Source organism: Podarcis melisellensis (assembly GCF_964234715.1).
Source record: "Podarcis melisellensis genome assembly, chromosome: 15".
NCBI classification, from domain to species: Eukaryota; Metazoa; Chordata; class Lepidosauria; order Squamata; family Lacertidae; genus Podarcis; species Podarcis melisellensis.
In genome coordinates, this window is record NC_138532.1 from 15,773,265 (window position 1) to 15,799,515 (window position 26,251).

At 49.6% G+C, this 26,251-nt stretch overlaps 3 protein-coding genes across 3 annotated transcripts in view; all 3 read left to right on the plus strand.

Moving 5' to 3' along the window:
* The first annotated feature begins 2,051 nt into the window (after window positions 1-2,051).
* Window positions 2,052-15,549, plus strand: UBE4A (ubiquitination factor E4A). Its single transcript, XM_081890863.1, has 20 exons — window positions 2,052-2,205; window positions 2,499-2,650; window positions 3,408-3,584; window positions 4,362-4,474; window positions 5,089-5,241; window positions 5,338-5,497; window positions 5,672-5,874; window positions 6,161-6,352; window positions 6,716-7,049; window positions 7,237-7,363; window positions 7,943-8,250; window positions 9,396-9,528; window positions 10,621-10,808; window positions 11,290-11,390; window positions 11,484-11,597; window positions 12,650-12,824; window positions 12,907-13,087; window positions 13,416-13,563; window positions 14,055-14,212; window positions 14,686-15,549. The coding sequence occupies exons 2-20, from the start codon at window positions 2,527-2,529 to the stop codon at window positions 14,819-14,821; spliced, it is 3,225 nt and encodes a 1,074-aa protein (XP_081746989.1). The 5' UTR covers window positions 2,052-2,205; window positions 2,499-2,526; the 3' UTR covers window positions 14,822-15,549.
* Window positions 15,550-17,440: 1,891 nt separating this feature from the next.
* On the plus strand, window positions 17,441-20,170 carry ATP5MG (ATP synthase membrane subunit g). Its single transcript, XM_081891234.1, has 3 exons — window positions 17,441-17,603; window positions 19,046-19,206; window positions 19,850-20,170. Exons 1-3 carry the CDS (start codon window positions 17,540-17,542, stop codon window positions 19,946-19,948), a joined length of 324 nt encoding a protein of 107 aa, XP_081747360.1. The 5' UTR covers window positions 17,441-17,539; the 3' UTR covers window positions 19,949-20,170.
* Window positions 20,171-24,097: 3,927 nt separating this feature from the next.
* KMT2A (lysine methyltransferase 2A) overlaps window positions 24,098-26,251 on the plus strand; it is a 45,105-nt gene continuing 42,951 nt past the window's right edge. Inside the window, exon 1 of the mRNA XM_081890797.1 lies at window positions 24,098-24,541. Coding sequence (XP_081746923.1) covers window positions 24,113-24,541 — 429 coding nt within the window. The 5' untranslated portion in view covers window positions 24,098-24,112. The remainder of the gene's footprint in view (window positions 24,542-26,251) is intronic.

Here is a 26,251-nt window from a genome sequence, read left to right on the forward strand (position 1 = left end):
CTGTCCCCACTGTGCATGGAAATGAATGAGTGAATAGATGTTAAGAAAGAGTACAATTTCCGAAGAGAATTACAGGGGAGGGGGGGTGCTCTTGTGTTTGAGTCCTGCTTGAGGGTTTCTCACAGGCAGGTAGGATTGTATGTGAATAGGATGCTGGACTTGAAAGGCCATTGATCTAATCCAGCAGCCTCTTCTTATGTTCTTAAATGGAAGGAAATAGCCTGCAGAACATGGAAATTTAACTGATTCCTCACCACACCCTATTTCCCCCCCACTACCAGATCTGCCAACTTCATGAACTGTTGTCTAGAGAAATGGTGTACTCGCTAGGGGTGCCATGCAGCCATCACACCATCAGAGGGTGGGTATTTTGGTGGGGCCAATGGTGAGGTGAATCCTGGAAACCTGAAACAGCCGCTGGCAGAAAATGACAATTGTGGGCCGGGGCTGGGCGGGATATAACTTCCACTGTGGCATTACAAAGCACTGTCTAGTATATGAGAAAGATGGATTGCATTGCAGGGTTGTTGTATAACTCCCCCTCTCCATTGGATAGGGCGGTTTTCTCCATGTCCTGTGTGTGGGCTTCCCAATAAGGCATCTGGTTGATGACTGTGGAAAACAGGAGACTGAATAAGATGGATCCCCATTGGATCTGGTCCAGCGACACAGCTCTACTTAAATTTGGCCACAGCTCTCATACTGCAACATGGAGATAATACTTGTGGATTTGATTTTCATTTCTGAAATATTTTAAAGAACCATTTAAAACTGCATTGATTTTTCACAAGGATATCTGAGTATGAAACAGAATAAACTTGGCTGCAGTGCTAGGATATAGATATACAAATATAGAAAGAGTGTGTATGAACTTCCACCACCACTTCTATAAGTGTGGGCAGCAGGTAAGGATGGATATGCTGCTGTCCAAACAGAGCTACACAAAAGCAAAGCAAAATTGGATTTCTATCCATTGTTTCGTATGGACAGCTGTCACTTTTACCTTGGCAGACTAAGTGAGAAAGCAAGGCTTCAAATACAGCTAGGAAGTCCCGCCTTCAGAAACGTGAACTGTCAGTCTGATCCTATTACAGAGCTACGATTTCAAAGTGTTTACAATTTGAAGAACCTTCAGAGCGGTTATTGAACTTCTGTAGCATAGGTTGCAAGCAAAAAGCAACGAAGAGGCTCGTGGCTCCAACAAATATCCTTATGCTATAACCTTTTATTAGTTTTTTTAACATATCGTTTTTAACAGTAATTAAACATACTTTTACGTCTTATTCAATTTTTTGACTTCCATCAATCCTGTCTGAAACACACGTCATCATGGCTGTAAGCGGGGGCGGGGGACGACTTGTGTCCAGGGAAGCTGCGGGGCACGACCTCCTGCCATTCTTAGGAGAGCTGTTGCGAGTCAGAGGGGGCGATTTCCCCCTCCCAGCTGTCCCAGTTCAGAGCAAACGGCCCTGCAAGCCTTTCACGAGATGTGATCCTTCGGCCACAGCCCCCTCACTACAACTTGCGGCATGAGGACGGCAGAATGTACAGTACAGTGGTACCTCAGGTTACCGTAAATACTCAGTTCGTTCCGGAGGTCCGTACTTAACCTGAAACTGTTCTTAACCTGAAGCACCACTTTAGCTAATGGGGCCTCCTGCTGCCGCTGCACGATTTTGTTCTCATCATGAAGCAAAGTTCTTAACCTGAAGCACTAGTTCTGGATTAGAGGAGTGTGTAACCTGAAGCGTATGTAACCCGAGGTACCACTGTATTTGTTTTGGAACTGGTGTTGGCTAATTTTGCAAATACTGGCGCTTACAGGTGGCAGGTTGTGGGAGAAGCAAACGTTTCCTACGAGGCGACACTCGGGTCTTCTGCTACCTTCGGGGCGCAGTGCAACGGATGGCTGCTGCCCAGGCAACAACTGTACATATTAAAAAGCTTGGATTTTACACCTCTCAAAACGGGAAATAGGAAGCGAGCTAGGAACACAACCACGTGGTCCTCTCTCACTTTTTCCTATCTCTGAGGCTCTAATTTCTCTCTCCCCCCCCGCCCCGCCCCCATGCGTTCCCGCCTCCCCTTCTTCCATTGGTGGGGCCCGCCTCCGACCCTGTAGGATGACGTATTGGCGCGGTCCAGTGGCGTCACGCGTTGTCAAGTTTACTGACTGGGAAGTGGTCTCGAAGCGGTCGCGGACCGGTAAGCAGGCGAAGAAGCGGCGGGTCCCGTCGCTGCGAGCCTTGGGCTGGAAGGGCCAGGCCAGGCCGGTGGGGTTGCCCTGGTTTGGGGGAGCCTCGGTGCGGTGCGGGTCGCTCGGCCCAGCCGGCAGGCCCTCCGTGCGCGGGAGCCGCCGTCACCGTCGCCTCCTGGCCCGGCGCTTCTGCGGCAGCTGCGGGTCAGCGGCGTCGGGCCTTCCTAGGCTCCCTCCTCGGGCCCTGGAAAGAGGGCTTCTGAGGCGGCCTCTGAGGCCCTTCTCTCGCTTTGGTCCCCAGCCCTGGATGGAGTTCGCCTGGCGGGGAAATGACCGACCAGGAGAACAACAACAGTATCTCCAGTAACCCCTTCGCCGCCCTCTTCGGCTCCGTCGCCGACGCCAAGCACTTCGCCGAGATCCAGAAGCAGCAGCAACTGACGCCGCCCGTTGGTGAGAGGGGGAGAGGCGGCCTCGCTTTGGGGGGGGGGGGTTGAAGCCCCTGGCCTAGGAAACATTGGGTCAGATCGAAGGTTGAATCCCGCGTGGAGGCATTGCTGAAAGCACTTGGCTGATCTTATCTGTACCCCCACCCCTCCCTGTCCTTATTTTAAACGACAGACCATTTTACCCCCCCCCCCCAAAAAAAGCTGGGCATCAGTAACCATAGATTGCAAAAACTAATCTGGATTTTAAGGAATTGGTGCGAAGAAGAATTGAATTAAAATGGATAAAAACTAGTAGGTGCTGAAATCCTCAGTTTTTCACTGGTTTAACCCCAGGCTCCCAAATGGAAGGGTTTTTCCTCTGCTTCAAGTTGTGCAAATCTTTGGAAGAGCAGAGAGAGTTCGTGGTGGTGGGATAGTCACTGAGGCAGCCTTTCTGTGTCTTGGTTGGCCCAGATAGGCAAACAAATTGTGTTTGGGTGATAAGGTTCAAGTGGTACCCATGTGGGGCTGGCAACCAGTCTCCACGCATTTTCTAGAGGTGACAACAACATGTTTGTGATTTGTGGTAAGCTGACTTTGTGGCTGGTAGCTATATTTGCCTGATGCCTGACACCTTATCAAGAAGCCAAATCTGAGGCAAAGGCCATGCTGGTCCCTCCTTCTTCTTGACGCAGAGCCCTCCAGGGCAAAAGGCCAGGGTGCGTGGCTGGTGCCTGGTGGGACCAAGTTAGGCTGCTTCTTAACTAGTTCTACTTCTCTAGTGGAGGAAACCTCGGCCAGCCAAGATGATTCTGACAACAGCGTGTCTGAAAGCCTGGATGATTGTGACTACTCCGTGGCTGAGATCAGCCGCTCATTTCGTTCCCAGCAGGAGCTTTGTGAGCAGCTCAACATCAACCACATGATCCAGAGAATCTTCCTGATCACGCTTGACAACAGTGAGTATGGGGAGTTAGTTCCTGGGGTCCAGACTAGGAGGAACTCTCAGTTATACTAGGATTTTTGCAGCTTCCTGAGAGTAGGGCTGCAGTATTCTAAGGTGGCTGTAGACTCAATACAGATAATCTTCCACTTGTAGTTCCTTTTGCTGTACTATGTGCTGCAGAATCTCTTAAAGAACTTGGCTGTGTGCGGTTTCTCTTACACTATGCTTGTCACTGTATAAATGCTTTCCTGACACATCAAGTGTGGTGGCAGGGAGTAGTGTTTCCTGTAATAGTGCTGCTCTATTCTGCTGCACAATGATTTGTGTGGGGCAAAAAAACCCCTCAAGCTTGGATTCCTATGTGCATCAGTTGCCTTAAAAGTCTCAAACTGTTCCAAAATGCTGAAATGGCTGTGTCCCTTCAGGCATGTGCTGTGCCACTGGCACTCAATAAAACAAAGCTTAAATCTCTCCCTTCCTCTTCCCCAGTGAACTGATAAAAATAAATTCTCCCTTTAGGAAAAATGAAGTTAACGTCTTCCAAACTAGGGAGGGGGGTTATTGGGTTGTTGTTTTTATTTTGATTATATATTTTGTGGTTTTATATGTTGATTTTGTTCTATGAACCACCCTGAGACTTCTGGGTACAGGGTGGTATATAAATTCAATAAATAAATAGAAAGATGGGGCGGGAGGATGATGTATGGGTTGGGGGCTTGGGCTTGTAGGGACACAGATTCATGCTTGTAGTGTTACTGATGTTGCTGGTTTGATGATTCCCAACCTGCAGGTGACCCCAATCTCAAAAGTGGCAATGGGATTCCTGCACGCTGTGTGTACTTGGAGGAAATGGCAACAGACTTGGAGGATCAGGATTGGCTTGACATGGAGAATGTGGAGCAGGTATCTGTGCATATGCAAATGCAGTTGTTTTTTCTGCCTGACTGAGGGCTTGGCAGAGCGTCCGTGAGCCTTGGTGAAGGATGCAGGCTTTGCCCTTCAGGACACACTGTTCTCTGTGCTGATGTTCTTGAAGGACCCTTCAGCTGGATCAGTCTTGTGAATGGAAGACATTTGCCTTCTCTCCTTTTGTAGTGCTCACTTTATAGAGCAAGGCTGACTAACCTATGGACCTGCAAATGTTGTTAGACTTTAGCTTGAATAATCCTCAACCACTAGCCATACTGGTTTGGGGCTGATGGGAGTTATAGTCCAACAACATCTGGAGGGGCACAAGTTAGCCACCCCTGTTCTAGAGCCACCAACGTTGCATTTTGGACTTTTTGTTTAATCAAGCAGACTTGTCTGACCTGGGTGCCTGAATCCTATCACCCATTTGCTTACAGCTCATGATAAAGTGGGTGAAGGATCTGGCCTTAGCCACAGAAGGTGTCTTGGATGACCTTCTGGTCTTACTGTTTGTTTTTGATACATAGTTGGGCATTTGCTCTCTGTGGCTGGTGGGCAGGCAGGGTTGTGTACTGACCATTTATGTCCGGCTTGGCATGTCTCTCCAGGCTCTCTTTACCCGGCTACTCCTCCCTGAACCAGGGAATCACCTGATTCACATGACCTCGGCTGGCATACAGAATCTATCAGCTGAAAGAGATGCAGGGGAGAAGCACATATTTCGCTACCTCTTTGCCAGCTTCCAGAGGGCAAAGGAGGAGGTGGGTCAACGCCCCACATCCCTGTCAGCAAGTCTGACTGCCTGAGCAGAGCAGCCCAGCAGACCAGAGACAAAGTGCTCTCCTCTGTTCTCCTAGATTACCAAAGTGCCAGAGAACCTGTTGCCCTTTGCCATGCGCTGCCGAAACCTTTCAGTGTCCAACACTCGCACGGTCCTCCTCACCCCGGAGATCTATATCAACCAAAATGTCTACGAGCAGCTAGTGGACTTGATGCTGGAGTCCCTTAGAGGAGCCCGTAAGTTACAGAGGCAGAGCTGGGCACCCTAGAAGAAGTTAATGGGCTACAACTGCAGGAGGTCCCTCAAAGATACCCCACCTTTTTATTATAGTTGTAAATGTGTTGGGGTGCCTGTATCTTTCTGTGAGAATGCATAAAGGATTGGTGTTCTCTCCTACTCTCTTACTGTAGGCTTTGAAGATGTGACTGAGTTCCTGGAGGAAGTCATAGAAGGCCTCACTATGGATGAGGAAGTGAAGACCTTTGAGGAAGTAATGGTGCCTGTCTTTGATATCCTCTTGGGACGGATCCGAGAGCTGCACCTTTGCCAGATCCTGCTCTACTCCTACCTGGACATGCTCCTGTACTTCACTAGGCAGAAAGATATAGCAAAAGTGAGCATTTGGCTAGCCTCTTCAGGGTGCCAGGGAGCAGCAAAGCAATCAGCCATGGCCATTTTCAGCTTCCCTCCTGGGCAGAGGGGTAGTTGCTTGTTCTCTTCACTGTGAAGGGAGCATGGCCTTCCTGATTCTGTGCTGCGGTTGCAACATGCATCAATGATAGGCTGGCCAATATGGCAGAGCCATCATTCCATAAAAGGGTGTCCTTCATTCCACTACTTACATCAAGGCTTTACCTGTACTGGCTGACCAGCAGTACCTTCTATTTCTGTTTGTTCAGGTTTTTGTAGAGTACATCCAGCCAAAGGACCCAGCCAATGGGCAGCTCTACCAGAAGACTTTGCTGGGAGCTATCTTGAGCATCTCATGCTTGTTGAAGACCCCAGGTGTGGTAGAGAACCATGATTACTTCTTGAATCCCTCTCGGTCCAGCCCTCAGGAGATCAAGGTGCAGGAATCCAACATCCATCAGGTGTGTGGAGGTGCACATTTCATACCAGTGTAGCTTAACCAGGCAGAGTAGAGGGGACAGCGGCGGAAAATGACAGCTTCTGTCTCTTAAATTTACCTCTCTAGTGTGATTTGGTGGGTTCTTGGTTGTTCCTTAAGTCACAGATTGTCAACATCAAAGTATAGTGAAAACCTCTGCAGGAAATTCATGATGCTTGGGGTATTTGAGAAGACCAAGACCCATTAACTGCTGAAAGTTTAGGAGAGAGGAGGCATAGCTCAGTGGGTAGAGCACAGATACTGCATGTGGAAGATCCCAGTTTAAGTTGACTGAGCAAGTGTGTGTGTTGTACACATCTTAAGACTTCTGATGTTTTGGTAACAGTTCATGGCTCAGTTCCATGAGAAGATCTACCAGATGCTCAAGAACCTGCTGCAGCTATCACCACAAACAAAGCACCGAATCCTGTCCTGGCTGGGAAACTGTCTCCATGCTAATGCAGGCCGCACGAAGATATGGGCCAACCAGATGCCAGAGATTTTCTTCCAGATGTATGCCTCGGATGCCTTCTTCCTGAACTTGGGGGCCGCCCTCCTCAGGCTATGCCAGCCCTTTTGTAAACCCAGATCGCCCCGGCTCCTCACATTTGACCCTACCTACTGTGCGCTGAAAGAGCTGAATGAGGAAGAGCAGCGGAGCAAGAATGTGCATATGAAAGGTGAGCCACGACTTTGCAGGTGCCCAAATCTTGTCCTCATACTCTTGGCAAGGCAGCCTGTAAGGGAGGAGGCTGCTGGCAAGGGCAGAGGAAGAGCTGGAGGAAACCAGAGTGCTCCCATTGGCTCTGGCATCCTCCTGGTAGGTGTTGCTTGGTGGGGAAGCAATTCCTGTTAACTTCCTTCAAGGTTTGGAGAAAGAAACCTGCTTGATCCCAGCCACAACTGAGCAGGAGCCAGAGTTTGCCCCCAGCTACAACCTCGTGACGGAGAACTTGGTGTTGACCCAGTATACCCTCCATTTAGGATTTCACAGGTACTGTCTCCAGAGGGTGTATGGGTGTGGGGGAATGGCAAGGTCTTGCAAGTGCCTCTTCCTTAGAGACTGAAAATTTGCCTACAGCAGGATTGAGCTGTAAAAGCCTGGTTGGCAGCCTTTGCAAGCTGAGGTGACCTGAGATATCCTATTGACAGGCAAAGCCTGTAACGAGAACAGTGATATGAGAGCACCCCAATCAAATTTGTTTAAGCAGATATTGGTTTGGGGAAAGGGGATTTTACTGGTATAATGAAGAAGCTAAACCAGTAAAGCCAATGCACGTGATTTCCAGCTGTCCCCTTGAAGCCCCCCTCCTTGATGTGGAAACCCCCTCAAATCAAAGCAGCTATCAAATAAATGATTGCAAAAAGCCTCTGGATGCAGTAATTTGTTCCAGTTTGCTGCTTGTGTGATCCAGAAGAGAGAATTGGTTCCTGGGGAACCTGAGTTTGTTGCATCTTTAGTTCAGTGGGGGAGCCTTGGACATCTCCCCACCATACTTACAGAGGCTATCTTGTACACCCCACTTTGCTTCTGACCTTCTTGTTAATATATGTATTTCTGTTGCTTGTACAGGTTGCATGACCAGATGATCAAACTAAACCAAAGCCTTCACCGGCTGCAGGTGGCCTGGCGAGAGGCTCAGCAGAGCTCCAGCCCTTCAGCAGACAACCTTCGGGAGCAGTTTGAGCGTCTCATGACCATCTATCTCTCCACCAAAACAGCTATGACAGAGCCGCAGATGTTGCAGAACTGTCTTCACCTGCAGGTCTCCATGGCTGTTCTCCTGGTCCAGCTGGCCATTGGAAACCAAGGGACCGAGCTGGTAGACCTGACATTCCCTCTGTCTGAGGTGGAGAAGAATGCTCTGGCCTATGTCCCAGGTGACCCGCAAGGGGTTTCCCATTCAGAAATGTTGGGCTTATCTCTTTGGCCTATATTGGCATCAAAAGAATTTGAACACCTCTTTTCCTCCAGCAGTTTCCTGAAAGTTAAGAGCACCCTTGCTGTTCTAGTCTGACTGATGGGCATCTAGAGAATTATAAAATATACCCTTGTGTAGTTCTCATCGGGGTTTAATTGACCTAGAAAAGTTCTGGGATGGAGCGAAATAGTTTACAAGCAGGGGCCTATAGTTCTGCTCTCTTTGGAGCAGGCCTAACTGGTTTATTGCAGCACCCCTGGGTAGATAGGTAGGTGGCAGTGGTGACCATGGTCTAGGATTCTTAAATCTGGCAACCCAAAAAACATCCACGCACCATCACTGAATTAATTGGGGCAAAACATTGCATTGGCTGTGCCTGTGTGCAGTCTATAGTTCCAGTCTAGAGATGGAAGGTTGAGGCTTCTGGAGTTGTGAAGGGAAGAGATGCTGATGTATAAGAGGGCCTGAGAATTATGCTGGCAGCAGAAACACCAGACATGGAAGCCCACATGAGCAGGCACTGAAGGCCCAGGTGGTTTTAGGGTTGACTTTGCAATTAAGGACAAATGTATCTTTTTCCAAAAAAAAAAAAAACCAAACCAGCTGTGCTTCCCAGGACACCACACAAAATACCTGAATTGGACATCACTTGCTGTACAGATTCCACATTGCTCTAAAAGATTCCCCTGCTACATCTTAGGGACCTTCTCCCTTGGTGCCAGAAAGATGTACAATTCCAGAAGAGGAGTCTGTCTTGCTGGCAGTGATGGTGTATGCTACCTAAAAAGCTAAACTTAGAGAGACAGTGAAATGGATGGGGACACACAAACACATCTGTCTCTATCCTTAGATGTGAAATAGCTGCAAGTGTGCATCCATTTCCAACACCTTCCATGTTGACAAATAGGTTTCTCTTCCTGTGAGCTTTAGGCAAGGCCGGGTTGTAGTGTCTTGGAGTATGCTTAGTTTGACCCTGGAGAAGCTAAAATGCTGTCCTGCTCTAGAGGAGTCTTTGTACTATTAAGTAAGTTCTTTATTTCTGGTCAAGGGCTGGGTCTGAACATTCTCCCTGCAAGCACCTCATTTGGAGCTTTGTATTTGCAGAATTTTTTGCTGACAACTTGGGTGACTTCTTCATATTCTTGCGCCGCTTTGCTGATGATCTTCTGGAAACGTCAGCTGACTCCCTGGAGCACATCCTTCATTTTGTGACTATCTTCACTGGGGATGTGGACAGGTAATGGCCTCGCCAGCCACTTGTCCACCTCATTGCCCTTCATCCAGGCTTCAAGGGTGGTCACCAGTAAATATTTGGAAGTACCAAGGCAGGGAGAGAGGTTATGGCCAGAACAAATCAATCCCCTTTGAGCCAAGCAGTGATGCTACAGCTCCTACACCTTAGCACGGCAGTGCAGAAAGCTTAAGCCATTCAGGCAGCTGGTAATGGTTTCCTGTTTGACTTCCTCTGTATTCTTGAACAAAGACTGTCACCTTGAGCCGCTTTCTCCAAAGGAACAACAAGGGGCTTTGAAGTCCTATCCTTACCTGTCAGGTGTGGCTTTCTGAAAATGGCGTGGCAGGCCTAAAGATACCTACAGATCCATGTTTGGTCAGTAGGTTGGAGCTTCCCCACCCTTGCTCTAACAACTATATTGACTGTTGCATTGTGAGATAGCTATTTATTTTTGTTTATTTGTTTATTCAATTTATATCATGCACCTTCCTCCAAAGGAGCCCAGGGTGGCAAGCATGTCCGTACTCAAACAGCGCAACTGAAACTTCTAAGAACAGTTTAAAATGCCTAGAATTAATTACCTATACTCAGACTAATAATTTCAAGGTTACTGGGGACAAAACTTTCAGCCATGAAATGCCAGGGCAAACAGGAACGTTTTAATTTTTTTCATAAAAGTTAATCGTAAGGAAGACAAATGAACCTCACAAGGGAGGATATTCCACTAAAGGGTAACTGCCACTAAGAAGGTCTTGTTTTGGGTCACCGCCAGCAATGGTACCACCAGCAGGGCTTTCCCTGCTGATTATAGGGTTATCCTCTAAGGTCCTCAGTGTCCAAGCTTTTGGGGTTTTAGGAGATCAAATTCCACATTTGAGCCAGGAAGAAATCAGGTAACACTTGCAGAAGTTGGGGCACTTGCCTCGTGGTTCTGGCATCTTCCAAGTTCTGCCCCAGTTGGTGTCTCTGAATTGTGGTCAACAGCAGACAAAGAGGAAGCCACTAAGAAGCAAAGCTTCCAGGATATGTTGGCAGGGCTAACAGTCATCCTTGAATGTCCTCCCAGGTGGTTGATCCTCATTTGCCCTCCTGCAGGATGAAGAACCCACACCTGCGAGCCAAGCTGGCTGAAGTGTTAGAGGCTGTAATGCCTCACATGGACCAGGTGCAGAATCCCCTTGTCTCCAGTGTCTTCCATCGCAAGAGGGTCTTCTGCTCCTACCGGCATGCTGCCTACCTTGCCGAGGCCCTCATCAAGGTCTTTGTGGACATTGAGTTCACTGGTAAGGGGGCGGTGGGAGAGAGGGACCTTGCTCTAGTGGTGCCATTTTCATCATCTTCCTCCTCCTTGAGCTGCTGCCATTTCCATTCCTGCTGAACAGAGCCATCCTCCCAGTCGCATGCTTTGCATCTGTGATAGCAGCGCTCAGGGGCGAGGGGGCTTTCCTTTTCTCCCAAGTCCTCTGAGCACCTTGTGCTGCACCAGACATGGGTGACGTCTCTCCCTGTACCATTCATGGCTCAGGGCACATTTTTGAGCTGTCCATGCTTTTTCTTGAGTGTAAACCATGAAAGTGGAGGGTGGAAAGAGCCAGCCCTTTGCTGTTCTATCTGGACATTCAGTAGCACACTGCCATGCCAAGATGCAGCTTTGAAGCATGAGGACCTGCCATATTGTGAGCAAAACATCCCTTCCTTGGTCTTGTGGTGCTGCCAGATCTTGGCATTCATTTTGGCTTGGCCTGTTCTTTTCCCCCTGCCTAGGGGATCCCCATCAGTTCGAGCAGAAGTTCAACTATCGCAGGCCTATGTACCCCATCCTCAGGTATATGTGGGGCATTGATTCCTACCGGGAAAGCATCAAGGTAAGGCTTGGGAGGTACATGAGTTGCTTCAGCCAGGACGGCAATAATCTCTGGGTGGGAAACATCTCTTTCTCCCCCTCCCTCTTCTTGCAGGCACTTGCCGACTATGCCTCAAAGAACCTAGAAGCAATGAATCCCCCTCTCTTTTTGCGCTTCCTAAACTTGCTCATGAATGATGCCATCTTCCTGTTGGATGAAGCCATTCAGGTAAAGCATTTTTTATTTATTTTTTGATGATGGGAGGGAGCACCAAAGAGGAAAATAAAATGGTCCCAAGATCTATGAAACAAGAATTTCTCATAGCCATGAATGGAATTGCCACCTGCAGTTACTCTGATAGTACCAGGAAGGTTGTTTGTTTGTGTGTGAGAAAGAGGGGGGGGGGCGAGAGTTCTTGAAAGTTCTAGGAAGATTATCTGTCTCTGAACCATGTAAACTAGCTCAGGAGAGGGAGTGGAAGGAAGTTTCTCTGGCAGCCTCTGTGCCCCTGAGGCCAGTTCCCCTGAAGCGTTTGTGTGCGTGGAGACACTTTAAACCAGTGGTTCCCTAACTTTTTTGGGTCACCACCCCTTCGGTTCCATGGACACATCCCCAGTGCCTCTCCCCCACCCTTTAAAAAGCATTATTTGAAATATCGGTCCACTAAGGGAAATTACAACACAACGAAATTCAGAGCAGGAGCAATTAATTGCATATTTGTTCAGAGCCCAATTAAAACTATTTAGTTTAATGCAACAAAATGGAACAATATCCAGTGATGCCATCTTTTCAAAGTTTGATGGTCATTTACATCTTCAATGCCCCCCCAATGCCCCTTGCCTCTTAGCAGCCCCCTAAGTAATCCCACCCTCACCCCTGGGGGTGGTACCACCCACTTTGGGAAACACTGCTTCAGACCAACTTCATTTGCATTACCCATGCTTGTAAGATTCATTCCCCCTGCCCCTACTGAATACTGTTGTGTGTTCATCACTTGCTCTACTGCTCTTTCTCAACCTTTCCTCTGCTGGTGTGAGCTGGAGAATTCTGTTCTGCCATGTCTGCCTGAGAGAACTGCATCTGGCCTGTGTTGAGGAAAGAGGCCCATTCCGGAAATTCAGTCTGGCTGATCTGTTGCTGTTGCCCCTCTCAGCTGCTGTCCACCTCCTTAATAGAAGATTGTGGAAAATGGGCCAGAGGACTACTGAGCTATGGTTACGTGTGCTTCATACACCTTCTTCCTTCTCTCCCTTTCTCCCCCACCTCAAATTGCTCTGCAGTACCTGAGTAAGATCAAGATCCAGCAGATTGAGAAGGACCGGGGTGAGTGGGATGCCCTGTCTACAGAGCTGCGGCGTGAGAAGGAAGCCAGCCTGCAGATGTTTGGGCAGCTGGCTCGCTTCCACAACATCATGTCCAATGAGACCATTGGGACCCTGGCCTTCCTGACTTCAGGTAAAGACAACTCTCCAGCTAGGAGTGAGGAGGGGAGCTGGGCTGTTCAGGGGACCTCACAGAGACATGGTTTATATTGCAGAGATCAAGTCCCTCTTTGTGCACCCCTTTCTGGCTGAGCGCATTATCTCCATGCTCAACTACTTCCTGCAGCACTTGGTGGGCCCCAAAATGGGGGCTTTAAAGGTCAAAGACTTCAGTGAGTTTGACTTCAAACCCCAACAGCTGGTTTCTGACATCTGCACCATCTACTTAAATCTGGGGTATGTGTATTGGAAAGGAGAGGGCAACTTGGTGGTGGTGGCAGCAGCCCTCTGAATACTTTCCCCCATCATTCCCTTTTTTGGAGCATTTCGTTGACCAATGTTGCAAAAAGAGGGCAGGGCCAGCTGAGCCTTTGGTCTGTCTAAGCCAAGAGCATTGGTATGCTTGTGGAAGTGTGAGAGAACAAGAGAATGCCAAAGGTGGAAGGCTGTAAGGCAGACTGACTGGGCTTCCCTAGGGAAGAGAGCAGAGAAGCTCCCTTCCTTGCTTGAATGTGCAGAAGGGCCTTGCCGCTCCCAGTGTTGTCTCATCCCTCTTCTCTTTCAGGGACGAGGAGAACTTTTGTGCCACAGTGCCCAAGGACGGGCGATCGTATTCCCCAACTCTTTTTGCTCAGACAGTCAGAGTCCTGAAGAAGATTAACAAGCCTGGCAACATGATTGTGGCATTTAGCAACCTGGCAGAGAGGATCAAGGTGAGGGGTGGTGGAGGGGAGCTGGCGCTAGCTTCCTCCCTGCTTTCCACAAGGAACCCTCCTTTTTGGAGAGCTGCATGTTGGTGCCTCATCCTCTGCTGTTGGCATTTTGAGCTGGGCAGCTTGTGTATGCTCTTGCGAGAAGGAGGCTTTCTCTACCTAGTAGCATGTGCAAGGAGCAGACCCTCTGAGCTATAGGCTTTCACTAAGTCTCTCCATGAAAGGAAAGGCAAGGGAACAAAACTGAGTGTAGTGGGAGCATTAGCCCATTCCATAAGCCAGAATTACATTCCTTGCCGCTTCCTGGAGCTAAGCCAGGCCCAAGAATACAACTTTGCTCTCATTTGTTGCCCTTAAACAAAGGCTCGGCGGCAACTAGTCGTCTGCTGAGCTTCTTGGGTGTGTTGGGGAGAAGTTTCCTTCTGTCATCCATCCCACCATTGACCTGAGCAGGCAGGCACCTCTCTAACAATTATTGGGCTTTCTTCTAGTCCCTTGCAGACCGCCAACTGCAGGAAGAGGAGACCTATGCGGATGCCTGTGATGAGTTTCTGGACCCTATCATGAGTACTTTAATGATGGACCCGGTGCTGCTGCCTTCCTCTCGGGTCACTGTAGATAGATCGACAATTGCAAGGCACCTCCTAAGGTATTCACAAGGCTGGGAAGGGGTCAGGGTCAAGGCTGAACAACTGATTGCTTATCTCTTCTAGGAAAATATTAGGTGGCTTTAGCTCCAAGCACCTCCCCTTGCCCAAAGTCATTTGATGTTAAGGTAGCCCAATTTATCCCTGAGTCTGCCTCACTTAGCTCTACCGTTCCAGGCATACCCAATTTTCTAAAATAAGCAAATTACTTTCACTACAAAAGGCTGCCTCACAGCAATGGTTGCACATTGGGGGTCTGTCAGAGCACCATATTGGGCTTCCACAACTGTGGCCAAATAAAAGGCAGTCTTGGTCTGCCAGATGACTTCCTCCTTGATTTGATATCCATCTGGTGGGGTGGCGGTGGGCCTGTGTGTCCATCTCCAAAGGTTGGTGGCACTGCCTCCTGCCCACATATCTGTGCTACTAGCTAGTCTCTCCTTTACCTGCTTCCTGGTGTTTTTTCCCCTTGTAGTGACCAGACTGATCCTTTCAACCGGAGCCCCCTCACCATGGACCAGATCAGACCAAATACTGAACTCAAGGAGCGGATCCAGCAGTGGCTCGCAGAGCGGAAGAAAGAAAAGGAGCAGTTGGAAGGGACTCTGTGACCTGGATTGTGGCCCTGGCTGGGCTTCTGCAACCCCCAGGACCTTTAAGCTGCCTGCTCCTTCCCTCTTTTGCGCTACCACTGCAGAGTTGTGAGGGGAGAAGTGTGGGGCTTCTATGGGCCTGTTTTTGGTTTTGGGTTTTTTGCCGTTAGGACTTTTGTCAGGAATCTTTAGCTGCTCCCTGCCTTTTTGGTTCACCTGCTGTCCGGTTTCCACAGCAACTGCCCTTCCCCGTATCCCTGCCCAGATAGGTTTCCCTTCTGTTGCAGCAGCATTTCTCGTGCCAGAAACCTTTTTTCTGTTTTAATGTGAAGGCAAAAGCTGCACTCTCCCCATTGGACAGACCTTTCTTTATGCAATCCTGACACTATTGGTGGAGATCTGCAACTCACTTTGGTCCACACAGGGGGACTATTATCCACCAACAGCCTTTGGTTAGAGGAAGTTGATACCAAGAGGCTGGGTGAATGTTTGCTGTAGCATTTGCCCCCTCCCCGAGCTTGACATTTCATACTGTGGTGATGAGCCCCCGTTGTTGCTTTTGCTGGCAATGACTTAAGTCTTCTGGGCTGGTGGGCCTGCGCCCCAAGCACTGTGTACATGTTCATGCAGGTGCCCTATAAATCCTGCCTGCATTTATACTGTGCCTGTTGCATGTCAATATGTATGCAGTGTGTATATAGTATGACATTCACTTTAGACCAATAAAAGTGTCAGGTGTCCATGTTTCTTTGGTGTTGTATGCCTGTTGATCCTGTAGCCACCTACCTTCAACCACTTCCTCTCTACCAGGGTCACTGCTGCAACCTTGTTGGAGTTGGTGTGCTGAACATGCCCCTTGGCTGCTCTTCAGTATTTCCATTTCAAAACAATTATGTATTTTTGTTTTAAACATTCTATCCTGCTCCATTTAAATGAGGTAGAGCATATACTTGATCAGCTCTCCAGAAGTAGACCCTTTTTGTATATTCTTGTTGGCTTTCCTCCCCTCCAGCCTGGTGTAGAAAACCCTAACCCTATAGAAGACTCCACAATCCTTCCTCAGGGCCTAAACACATTTAAATCTTCCCAGTGGAGATCCTACACTTTGAGCTGTTTAGCTGGTCCTGTGTAAGGAGATAAAGAGCAATTATGAAACTGCTTTCTTGAGGTCCTTGGGCTTCCTAATTTTTCTTTTCTTTCTTTTTAGGGTTGCACGACTTGTTTCCCAATATCAGTGGTGCACCAAAAGTGCTTCTTCTCACCCCCTTTCGCAGTGTGTGATATCCAGATACCCCCAAAGCAGGCAACATGCTTGTCACAGGCCCGTCTTTTTATACCCTGTGACACTTTCTTCCTCCTATCCATAGCTTCCATAACCACCTCCCCTTCCTTCCACAACTTGCCTGTATTCAGGGGTGCATTGGCTTGGAGAAATTTAATTAATTGGATAGGGCTCCATGACAGGGTCTGTCTAAATGTGTCCCACAGTATCTCCCCCTACACAATCTGTTTTTTTGAACCACTCCCCATGGAAGAAGACCTGAATTTGAAGAAGCAGGTATCCAGGGGGGGGGGGGTGAAAAGCATGCTGCTACTCCCACTACACTTCAATGTGGGGCACTGTGGGTGGTTTCTCTAGGATACGGTTTCCCAAATTTGTGTGTCTAACTGTTGTTGGACTACAACTCCCATCATCCCTAGCTGGCAAGACAATGGAATGATGGAAATTGTAGTCCAAAGACAGCTAGAGACCCAAGTTTGGGAAACCCTGGCCTAGGGAGTGTTCCGCCAGTGATGGATGGGGCTATACTCTGCTGTGAAAACTCAGATTTAGGAATGTCAGAAGCTGCCTTAAATAAAGTCAGATTTATTATGATGTCGGGTTTATAAAGTCCACCTAGCTCAGAGTTGTCTACATTGGTGGCAACTTTCCATGGTTTGAGGCAGGGATCTAAGACTTGCCCGGAAAGGTTAAGCACTGAATTTGGGGCCTTCTGCATGCAAAAAGTGCTCTTGGATCTGCCTTTATCTGTAAAGTCAAGTGACTATGATGGTTTCAAAAACTCTTTCACGGGCACCAGCTGTTATTTAACTGTAACGCCCCCAACCCATAACCTGCACGCAAATATCTATGTATTAGGAACATGTGTTATGACGGCTGCCTTCTAAGGGTGCCCTCGTTGCCTGCCACGGGTTCTTTTTTTTTCTTTTCGGCTTTTCCTGTCCAGGCTGCGGACAAAAAGAAAAAGCCCCGCTGCTACCTCGCCGGGGAAGCCAGCCTGGGGCCGCGTTCCGCTTCTGCGCGTGCGCTTCGCTGGAAGCGGCTCCTTGCCTTTTTTCACGGACTTCGTTCACCCTCCTTCCGTCAGCGCCTGCTTAGGGCGCACGCGCACAAGCATTCTCTCCACCCCCCATAGACAGTTGTTTTCGATAAACGCCTGCTGGAAAGGAAAGAGGAAAAAATATTTTAAAAATCGCTGGTAAGGCAGCGAAGACAGAAGCCACTGAGAAAGGCCGGCAGGCACGTCCGCCCTCCCAGCAGCTCGGCGGCTTCCTCCGGGCTAAGTGCGTGGGCGGCGCGAGCGAGACCGGCACAGCTTGGGCAGCTGCGGCGGGGTCCTTACACTCCGCCTGGCTGTGACCTTCAGGGGGCTTCTTTCGAGTGGCTCCTGCTTGTCCGCTGTTCCACCTCCTCATTCCTCTCCGGTCCTCCTCCGTCCGCTGCTCGCTCCCGGGATGGCGCAGGCTGCGCAGAAGCTGGTGACGGCCATCACCACCCAAGGGCCCAAGCTTGTTTCTGGTCAGTCAGGGGACGGGCGCCGGTTCGGGCGAGTTTCCTTCAGGGGCCGCTGAAGAAGAAGCGCTTCTCTTTCGCCCGGCTGCCGCCGCTTTCCCGCCCGCGCTGGAAGAGGAAGGGCAGGCGGCGCCGGCCATGGAGCCTGCCCCCTGCCTCCTGTTAGGGGGCGGGCGACGAGCCGTCGCCGCTCTTGGCAGGGGGCGGCCCTTCGCTTTACCCTACTCCCGCTGCTCCTACCCCAGCCTCGGTGCTGGGGGCGGTCGCTCCGAGAGCTGTGGGGCCGAAGGTCGGGCGAGGAAGGGGTTTCATTTGAGGCTTGCGTCGAACCGGCGAATTGCCCTAAGGGAACCTGACGTCCTGCCCTGGCTTCTACCCAAGGAACGAGTTTGCTGCTTAGTCGCACTGTGGCTTTCAATCCCATCCCACAGTAATACCGTGCAGCAAGTAATACATGGCAGAGCATGTATAAAATTTAATCAAGCAGCAGTTCAATAAAACTGTTTGATATGCATGCAGTGAGACTGACCTTTGCATGCCCAGAAGAATAAGGCGGTCTTAACCTAGCATCTAAAACCATACCGTGGGGAAAGCCAGGATTTATGTTGGGAGGGTGGAAGGTAGTCAGGATTATGAGGGGGCACGACCTGTCATCATCCTCTGTCTGGCTCTGTTTAGCAGATTTGGGCTGAAATGTCTCAACAGTTGTTTTAAATTATTTTCTTTTGACCCCAGCTGCTCAGAGAAATCTGTCAAAATCTTTCTCCAATTTCTACTCTTAGTTTTTTTATTTATTGACTTGATTTAGGGAGCCAGCTGTCACCCCTGGCTACGCCCATGAACCATACCATGATGACACCTGGCAAACAATGCCGTGCTGGGGAGGGGATTCTTACCAACGTGGCAACACTACAGAGATGGCTCTTTTCTTAGTCGCCATCACCTGTGTGGGAGCTTTACTTATTGAATGGTATTCCAAACTGTTAAAGGCACTTACCATTGTTGCCAGTAGGGACCAGAATTGCACTGTTTTGCTTTACTTCAAATGCTTACATTGTTTTAAATGTACTTAAACACTCAAGTGAGTTCTGGCACTGAATATTTGGATGCTGCAGGTTTTGACCTACATGTGCGAATAGTTACCTAGAGAGTTGGAAAAATTCCAAGTGCTGCTTTGCCCTGGTGCTTAAAAATGTGCCAGTGCTGGGGATTTGGAGTACTTTTCTAACCTTGGTTATTCACTCAAGAGTTCATATTAAATGGCCATTGTGTGCAGATTGAGAACAGTGATCCCCCACTGGACGCAGGTGTTTAATGACGGTAGTTTTACCTGCTGTCAGGAAACTGCCACTTTTGGCACAGTGGGACATTAGTTTATGGTGATTTGTAGATGTCTGCTTTGCACACCTGCTTTTGCTCTCATCTCATCCCACTCTTATCTCTTTCAGCTGCTATCACTTATTCAAAGCCTCGCCTGGCCACTTTTTTGTACTATGCTAAAGTTGAATTGGTTCCCCCAACTCCTGCTGAAATTCCTAAGGCCATTGATGGCATGAAAGGATTGCTGAAGAGCATGCAAACTGGCCGCATCAAACAGCTCACTGTCAAGGTAACTGCAAGCCAGAAGTGAAAGGTCATTACCCTAAGCTATAGCTGTTCATATCTATAATAGGGTATATCTGGCTGTATGTAAAAAGTGAACTCAGTCAATATGAAGCAAAAGACCAACTGAACACGTTGTTGGTGCTTTACCCTGATACAAACATTGTGACTCTTCTAAAACGTTACAACTTGTAAATCATTAGGTTTTTTTAAAAAAACTCCTGAGATTGTGGGCTAGGCCTCTGACGTCATCCTGGCAGGTTGCTTCTTTGTCCAGAACTAATAGTGATGCCTGCAACAGTCAGTCATCAGTCTCAAAGTTGTTTGTAAACTGGCATGCAGTTGCATTTTCATTCTTTTATTGTAGGTGATGTAACTTGCAAAGCTTTACTTGGTTCATAGGAGCTCCTATTCCTGAGGCTGGAATCTTGGATGAATTTGGGGGCCACAAGCTGAAATGCCAAAATATCTGCCCCTTCTTTCTCAGTCCTGTGGAGGAAGCATGGGCGCAGATATTTTCTAGGAACTAGAGTATGCCATGTAATGCATCCTATCATAGATCATAAGGAAGCCTCTGGAATGGGGTTTGTGTTTGAAGGGATGATTTGCTAAAGTGGCAAAAGTTGTGAAATATTTCTCTTTTCTTTCAGGAAGCTCTGAGGAACGGCTTGGTGGCGACTGAAGTGCTAATGTGGTTTTACATCGGCGAAATCATAGGCAAACGTGGCCTGATTGGCTATGATGTTTGAAAGTTTTTGGTTTCTACTCCTAACAGTGTCGTAGTATTAAATTACAGTGCTGAGATGAAATTGTGGTGGTCTCTACAAATATCATTCAGATTGGGGCAGAATCAGATGATGGTGACATGAATGCAGACAAGGATCCCTAAAATACTCCTTCTCTTCCTCCTCCTGTTGGGGGATAGGGCAGGCACCAGTGGTTGGCTGTTCAAATAAATGCTGTACAAAGAATGACTCGGAAGTGAATGGGAGTATCTCTTGATTGTTGCCCTGTATTTTGAAGTGCTTTTATACTGTCCTGATGCTAGAGTTTGTAGAAATACCAGGCTCTTAAACTGAGGCAGTTTACCCAAATACTGTAACCTTGGCCTCTCCTGGATCCTGTTTCAGTCCAAAATTGCAGGTAGGTGGGATGATTTCCTCTGAAGCTCTACTGTTTGGGCAACCCTACAACAATATAAGTTTCCTAGCAAAAACCCATTCTTCACTTTTTTCACATGGTTTTTAAAATACCAATTAGAATATGACTTAAAATAGCATCCTTAAAGTACTGGGTGAAAATACTGTTTTGGCATTAATTACTCCTCCCAGAAAGCTTAAAAGAATATGAAGGAGGCAAACTTAACTGGGTTGCATCCAGCCAGGTGTCCAGTGGGAAGGCAACCACTGAGAAAAGCCCTGCTCAGGCACCACTTCTAGCACTTGCCTTCTGAAATATTAGTTGCTTCCTAAAATGGAGTGGAGTCACTTATAGCAAAGGGGGGAATTGTGAAACAAAGATTGATTTGTGTATCCATGTTTAATAGCCTTTGATCAACTAATGCTTCAATAATGTTTTGGTTGCCTAGCAGTGAGTGAACATTATACTGGCCTTAGCTTTGTGCTAGGGTCTGCGTGACACCATTGACACGTTTATAAATGCAGCAGATTAGTGCTGCCGGCTGTGGAAGTGGTTTCACGACTTAAAAAGCCACCAAACCTATCATGCTAATTCCTTGAAAACCAATGTGACTGGGCTGTTGGAAGGATAACTTTACTCAACCTGTCTTGCTTTAAATATAACCTCATTATTGCACGACTTTATATTTAACTTTGTGTGGAAGTGCAGCAAACTATGGCTTTCCTTACTCTGGCAGGTCTGCTGGAGTACAGACCTTACAGGAAGAAACACGTTGTGATGGATGAAGCTTGGTTGTTAATGAGCATGAGGTTTTAGCAGGCATTTCTTTTTATGTGCTGTTGTATGGCAGCTTTCTCCTAAAAACAGTAGACCAGAATTCCAAATGAATATTTAATGCTTTTCCTAGTCAGGAGCACCTGAAGGCAAGTATGGCCACAGTCCTTCCAGTCTCCTGTGTTGCAAAGAGGAGTGGAACATATTTGTCCATCAGCATTGCTAAACTGGGTAGAATGCCAAAAATACACATCTTTATCAAAGTGTCCTGGTCTATATGGTAGTGGGACCCAGGAGGCGATTTCTCACTTTACTGTCTCTATAAGATGTCTCTCCCTGGCAGAGAAAGTCCTATGGCTTCTTAGCGATGTAAATGCTTCACTGACTCATAAAGTCACCCTTTTTGCTTTGGCTGCCAAAACGATCAGAAAGAAGACCCTGGACAACATAGTGAATTGTAAGGGAAACACAGAGATACAAATAAGAGACCATTTGTAGTGTGGCACCCCTTTTGCTTGTATTTATTTTTGATTCAGATTTGTCATGGCCGGGTACAATAAAGTTATTTGGATCGGATATATGGTAGTGCCCCTTAACAAGGCATTCTCAGTAAAGTTAGTGTGGGTTTTGATCCTTGAAATTTAGTGTCTTTTCTAGATCGAAAACTCCCAAGAAACGTCGTCTTCCCTTTAGTCATTTCCTGACTATTAATACATTAGCAATGTCCAGCTATATATAGATGTGGATCTGTGCCAAAGGAATGCCTCAGTTTTTGGAGAAAAATGAGCCTTAGTTGCACAGTCTGATAGCAGACCAGGTGGCACAATGTGCTGCTTAATTATGCCTAATATGGGTTGTACCCATAGAGGTGACAATCCTAGTTCTTAACATCATTCTGCAGTTTGTGAGGAGGCTGTCAGAGTTAGCACTTGGGGCCTACGATCCAGGGAAGGTAAGGCAAGGGAATCCACCCCTCTCTGGTGAGTGCAGTCTGTAAAGATGTATATTCAGAAGTGCATGACTGGAGTGATGGTTCCCTTCCTTGCCCTTGTTTGGAATTACAGCACTCCACTTTCTAGGACTCCCAAGACTCCAAAATTTTAAAACGGGTGGGTAGGAATATTAATGTTTATAATGGAGTTGCTGTAGAATAACCCACCAGTCTGCTTGACAGCAAGGAGTACTCTCTACTAGGGCACAGGAATCTGAATGTGCACCACAAACTAAGTAACTTTACAAAGACTTGGGTCTCTGGTGTAGAGGCTTTCCAACCTCCCTCTCCTCCCCCCTCCCCCACCCGTTTCCAGCTGAGAAATCACAGTATTGTTTCAGTGTAGTTGCTTAGCATCCCAGCAGGCAATGCCTACACGGAACTTAATTGTGGCTTGCTGGTGAGAGACCCCAGGATTGAGAGACCTCAGAAAGGATCGGAAGCAGCAGCAACAGCACGGTAACACCAATTTCTGCAGCTCAGATTGTATTTAGCGGTGGCAACCTCCCTGGTGGGCTTTGCTACGTATCCGCTGTCTGCCACTAGAGAAGTCCATGGCAGAGAATAGAGTTTGTATTACGTTGGCCTGGTCAATAATGCTGTTGTTTGTGTGGTCCAACAGCAAAATCGAGTCTTGGTTTTGTTATGCCTGGATAATGACATCTATCTAGGGGTTGGACTACATGACCTACTGGTCCGTTATTATTTGCCCTGTGTTCCCCTTAATCAGTCCTATTAAGTGCAGGTGGGGAATTGCCCAGCACCACAAAGTTTTCACAGTTACAAAGGTTCATGGATAAGCAGGCCTAGCCTTCAGCAATGGTGAAAGCAATATATGGACACCAAAACAGCACATTCAGTCCAAGGGAATCCGTTCGGGTGAGTCCTTGGCTTAGCCTATCCCATCCTCCCCAGCTACAGAAATTTAAGAGTGAGTCACACTATCAGTCCAGCTAGGCTTGTGCTGCTTAGTCTGCCAGGCTGTGGCTGTCCTTAAAGAAAGGCCAATGTGGCAAATGTGGCCATTGAGGTCTTCCTCTGGTAACCACAAAGCCGAATACTCACCACCTTTCTTATGAGGTGTTGAGGGTGGCTTCCTTTTAGTCCCAGAATGGGTACATTAAGCTGAAGCAGGAAGTTGGACAAGTGATGCTGTTTCCCACTTAGCTCCTGCACAGCATGCGGCCAAAGCAGATACCTCTGGCAAATTTGGGTTTCATCAGCAAATCTGGTGTGAAGCTTTCCTCCCCCCCCCCCCCATTGGAGGCAGAGGGACAATTCGCACCGGTGCCTAGTGAAGAGAAGGGAGGGCAAGAGAGCAGCCTTACTAGAGGGGGAGAAGCGGAGACTTCCAGTTGCAAGGCAAAGTTGCCCTTGCACCCTTAGAAAGAAGAAAGGCCTAGCAGGGTGCGCCACCAGGATGCTCTTTTCTCCAGGCGCCTTTTTTCGCTGTTTTGCCGCCAGGCTAAGTTTTGGCACGAGAGCGAGGCCGCACCCGCGCCTGCTCTTGATCTGGGGCGGCCGCCTTGCAGCGCCTCCAGCCGCGCTGCACCTGCTGCCCTTGTCCCGTTGCAGGAGGCTGCCGCGGGCGGGCATCCTCGCAAGGGCGGCCGTAGGAGCAGCTGCTGCTCCTGCCGCCGCCGTTTGCTGCGGTCCCCACCAGTGGCCACTGGGCGGACCAGGCGGCCGCAGTGAAGCCGAAGGCCCGCCCCAGCCGGGGGCCCCGCGCCGAGCATGCCGCCCAAAGTTATGCCGCGCAGGCCGGCCGGGCTTTTGAGGTGTCCCGCTTCCCGGGCGGGGGCCCCGGCCCCTGTATAGGCTCCGCTGTTATGCCGCGGCTGCTGCGGCGAGCCATGGCTCAGGCGAGGCGCGGGGCGGCGCTCTGGCGGGGCCCCGGAACCTGGATGGGAGCCGCGTGTCTGCAGCGCCCCTAGGGGCGGGTTGTGCGCCAGGCAGGTTCCCGGGCGCGGCCCGGCCCCGCTCTCTGGCTCGTCGCCTCACAGTAAAGATGGCGCACAGCGGTCGGTGGCGCTTCCCGGCCCGGCCCGGCAGCTGTGGCTGGGGCCGCCGCGGGCTCGGGGGCTGCCGCGTGCGGGTGCCGGCCGTGCGCAGCCTGCGCGGGGAGCCGCCCGAGGAGCGCCCGGCTGGCGGCGGAGGAGCGGCCGCGCCGGCGGGAAACAGCGGTGGAGGGGGCGGGGCGGGCGGCTCTTCCTCGGCCTCCGCCGCCGCCGCCCTCGGCCCGCCGCCTCCTCCGCCTCCACCCGCTGCTGCTCCTGGCTCGGCCGCCGCCGCCGCCGCTGCCTCCTCGGTAGCGGCGACGGCGGCCAGTGCCGGGGTGGCGCCGGGCTTCGACGCGGCGCTCCAGGTCTCGGCCACCATCGGCATCAACCTGCGCCGGTTCCGGGCGGCCTGCGGTGCTGAGGCGGGCAGTGGAGAGGTGAGGAGCAGGCGGCCGGGCGCGTGGGGGAGGGAAGGGGAGGGAGCGGGATGTGTGCGGCGGGGGGGGGCTAGCGGGGGGGGAGACTTCCCTAGCACGCGCGCTCGCTCGCGTGTGTGGCGGGGGAAGAGAGAAGCGCGCGCGCACGCGGGGCGGCAGGAGATGGGGGGCGTGCCTGCGCTCGCGCCCGGCGGGAAACGAGCCGCCTCGGGATGGACGGAGCGGGAGAAGGCGGAGGCTTTCTTTACCCCCCCCCCTTTCTACAACCACCACCTCCCGGTGGGGATCCGCCCACCTCGTGCCCGCCTCGCAACGAGCAGCCTGGGCAGCCGCGGGAGACTTGACAGGCACGCCCACCTCGCCTCCCCGGGAGGAGATGCTGCTGCTGCGCGCGAAGAACGGCGGGGCGGGAGAAGCAGCGAGCGAGCGAGGACGCCAGCGCCACCCTCTCCCTTCTCTCGCTCTCTCCTTGGAAGCATCCGCGCTTCTCGCCGGGGAGGGAGCGGGAGCGGCAAGGCCCGCTCGCACCTGCATTTCTGCCCGCTGGGAGGGGAAGAAGAGCTCTCCCCCCCCCCCTCGCCTCCTCCCGACTATCAAAGCCGCGGGGCCACGATCCTGCCTGCCTCCGCACTCCTCCTGCAGGGAAGCAATCTCGCCACAGTTGCAATGCACTTTGTGTAGGGATGTGTCCTTGCCAGGCGCTCTTCTATCTGCTCGCCGGCCTCCCTGCAAGCAAGGGTGTCTAGGTGGTCAGGCATCACTGGTTAAGGGAGCATATTTATCCTAGAAAAGAAGAGACTGACAGGAGATATGATAGCCATCTTCAAATACCTAAAGACCTGTCAGGAGGCTAGGACCTGAATCAATGGCTTCAAGTTACAGGAAAGGATATTCCAACTAAACATCAGGAATAACTTTCTGACAGAGCTACAGTATTTGATAGTAGAACAGTCTCCCTCGGAGGCGGTGGACTCTCCTTCCATGTAGATTTTTAAGCAGAAGTTGAATGGCCATCTGTTATATATGATGTGGTTGAAATGCCTGCATTGCAGGAGGTTGGACTAGATGAGCCTCAGGAATCTCTTCCAACTCTACAATTATATTGTTTTTTCTTTCTTCTGTTCAGTACTTTCCCTACTTTCCTATATTCCTGTAAAACAGGGATGTTCAATCTGTTGGCCTTTCAGATATTGGACTACAATACCATGGGGTATTTCTATTGCTTAGGTTGGGAGGCTGGCTAAGTAGCTTGCTTTGCGGCAGTGTTCCCCAATCTGATAGTCTCTAGAGCTTTTTGGACTACAACTCCTATCAGCCCCAGCCTGTATGGTTGTGCATAGTTGCAGTCTGGAACATCTGGAAGGCTCCAGGCTGAAGAAGGTTATTATACAGTTGTCCCCCAAAATCTTTCTATATGGGAATGGCCATAGATGCTCAGTGGTAGAGCATCTAGCTTGTATGCACAAGGTCCTTGGTTCAAGCCCCAGTGGCATTGGTAGGTAGGACTGGGAATGTTCCCTGCCTGAAACCATGGAGAGCTCCTGCTATTCATTGTAGAGAATACTGAGCTAGATGGATTAAGTGGTCTGACAATATAAGGCAGCTTCCTATGTTTGTTTGTTTAGTTTAGTTTATTGAATTTCTGTTCTGCCTTTCTTCCAAAGATAACAGAGCAGTTTACAATATAAAAACACACACATTCTCTATATA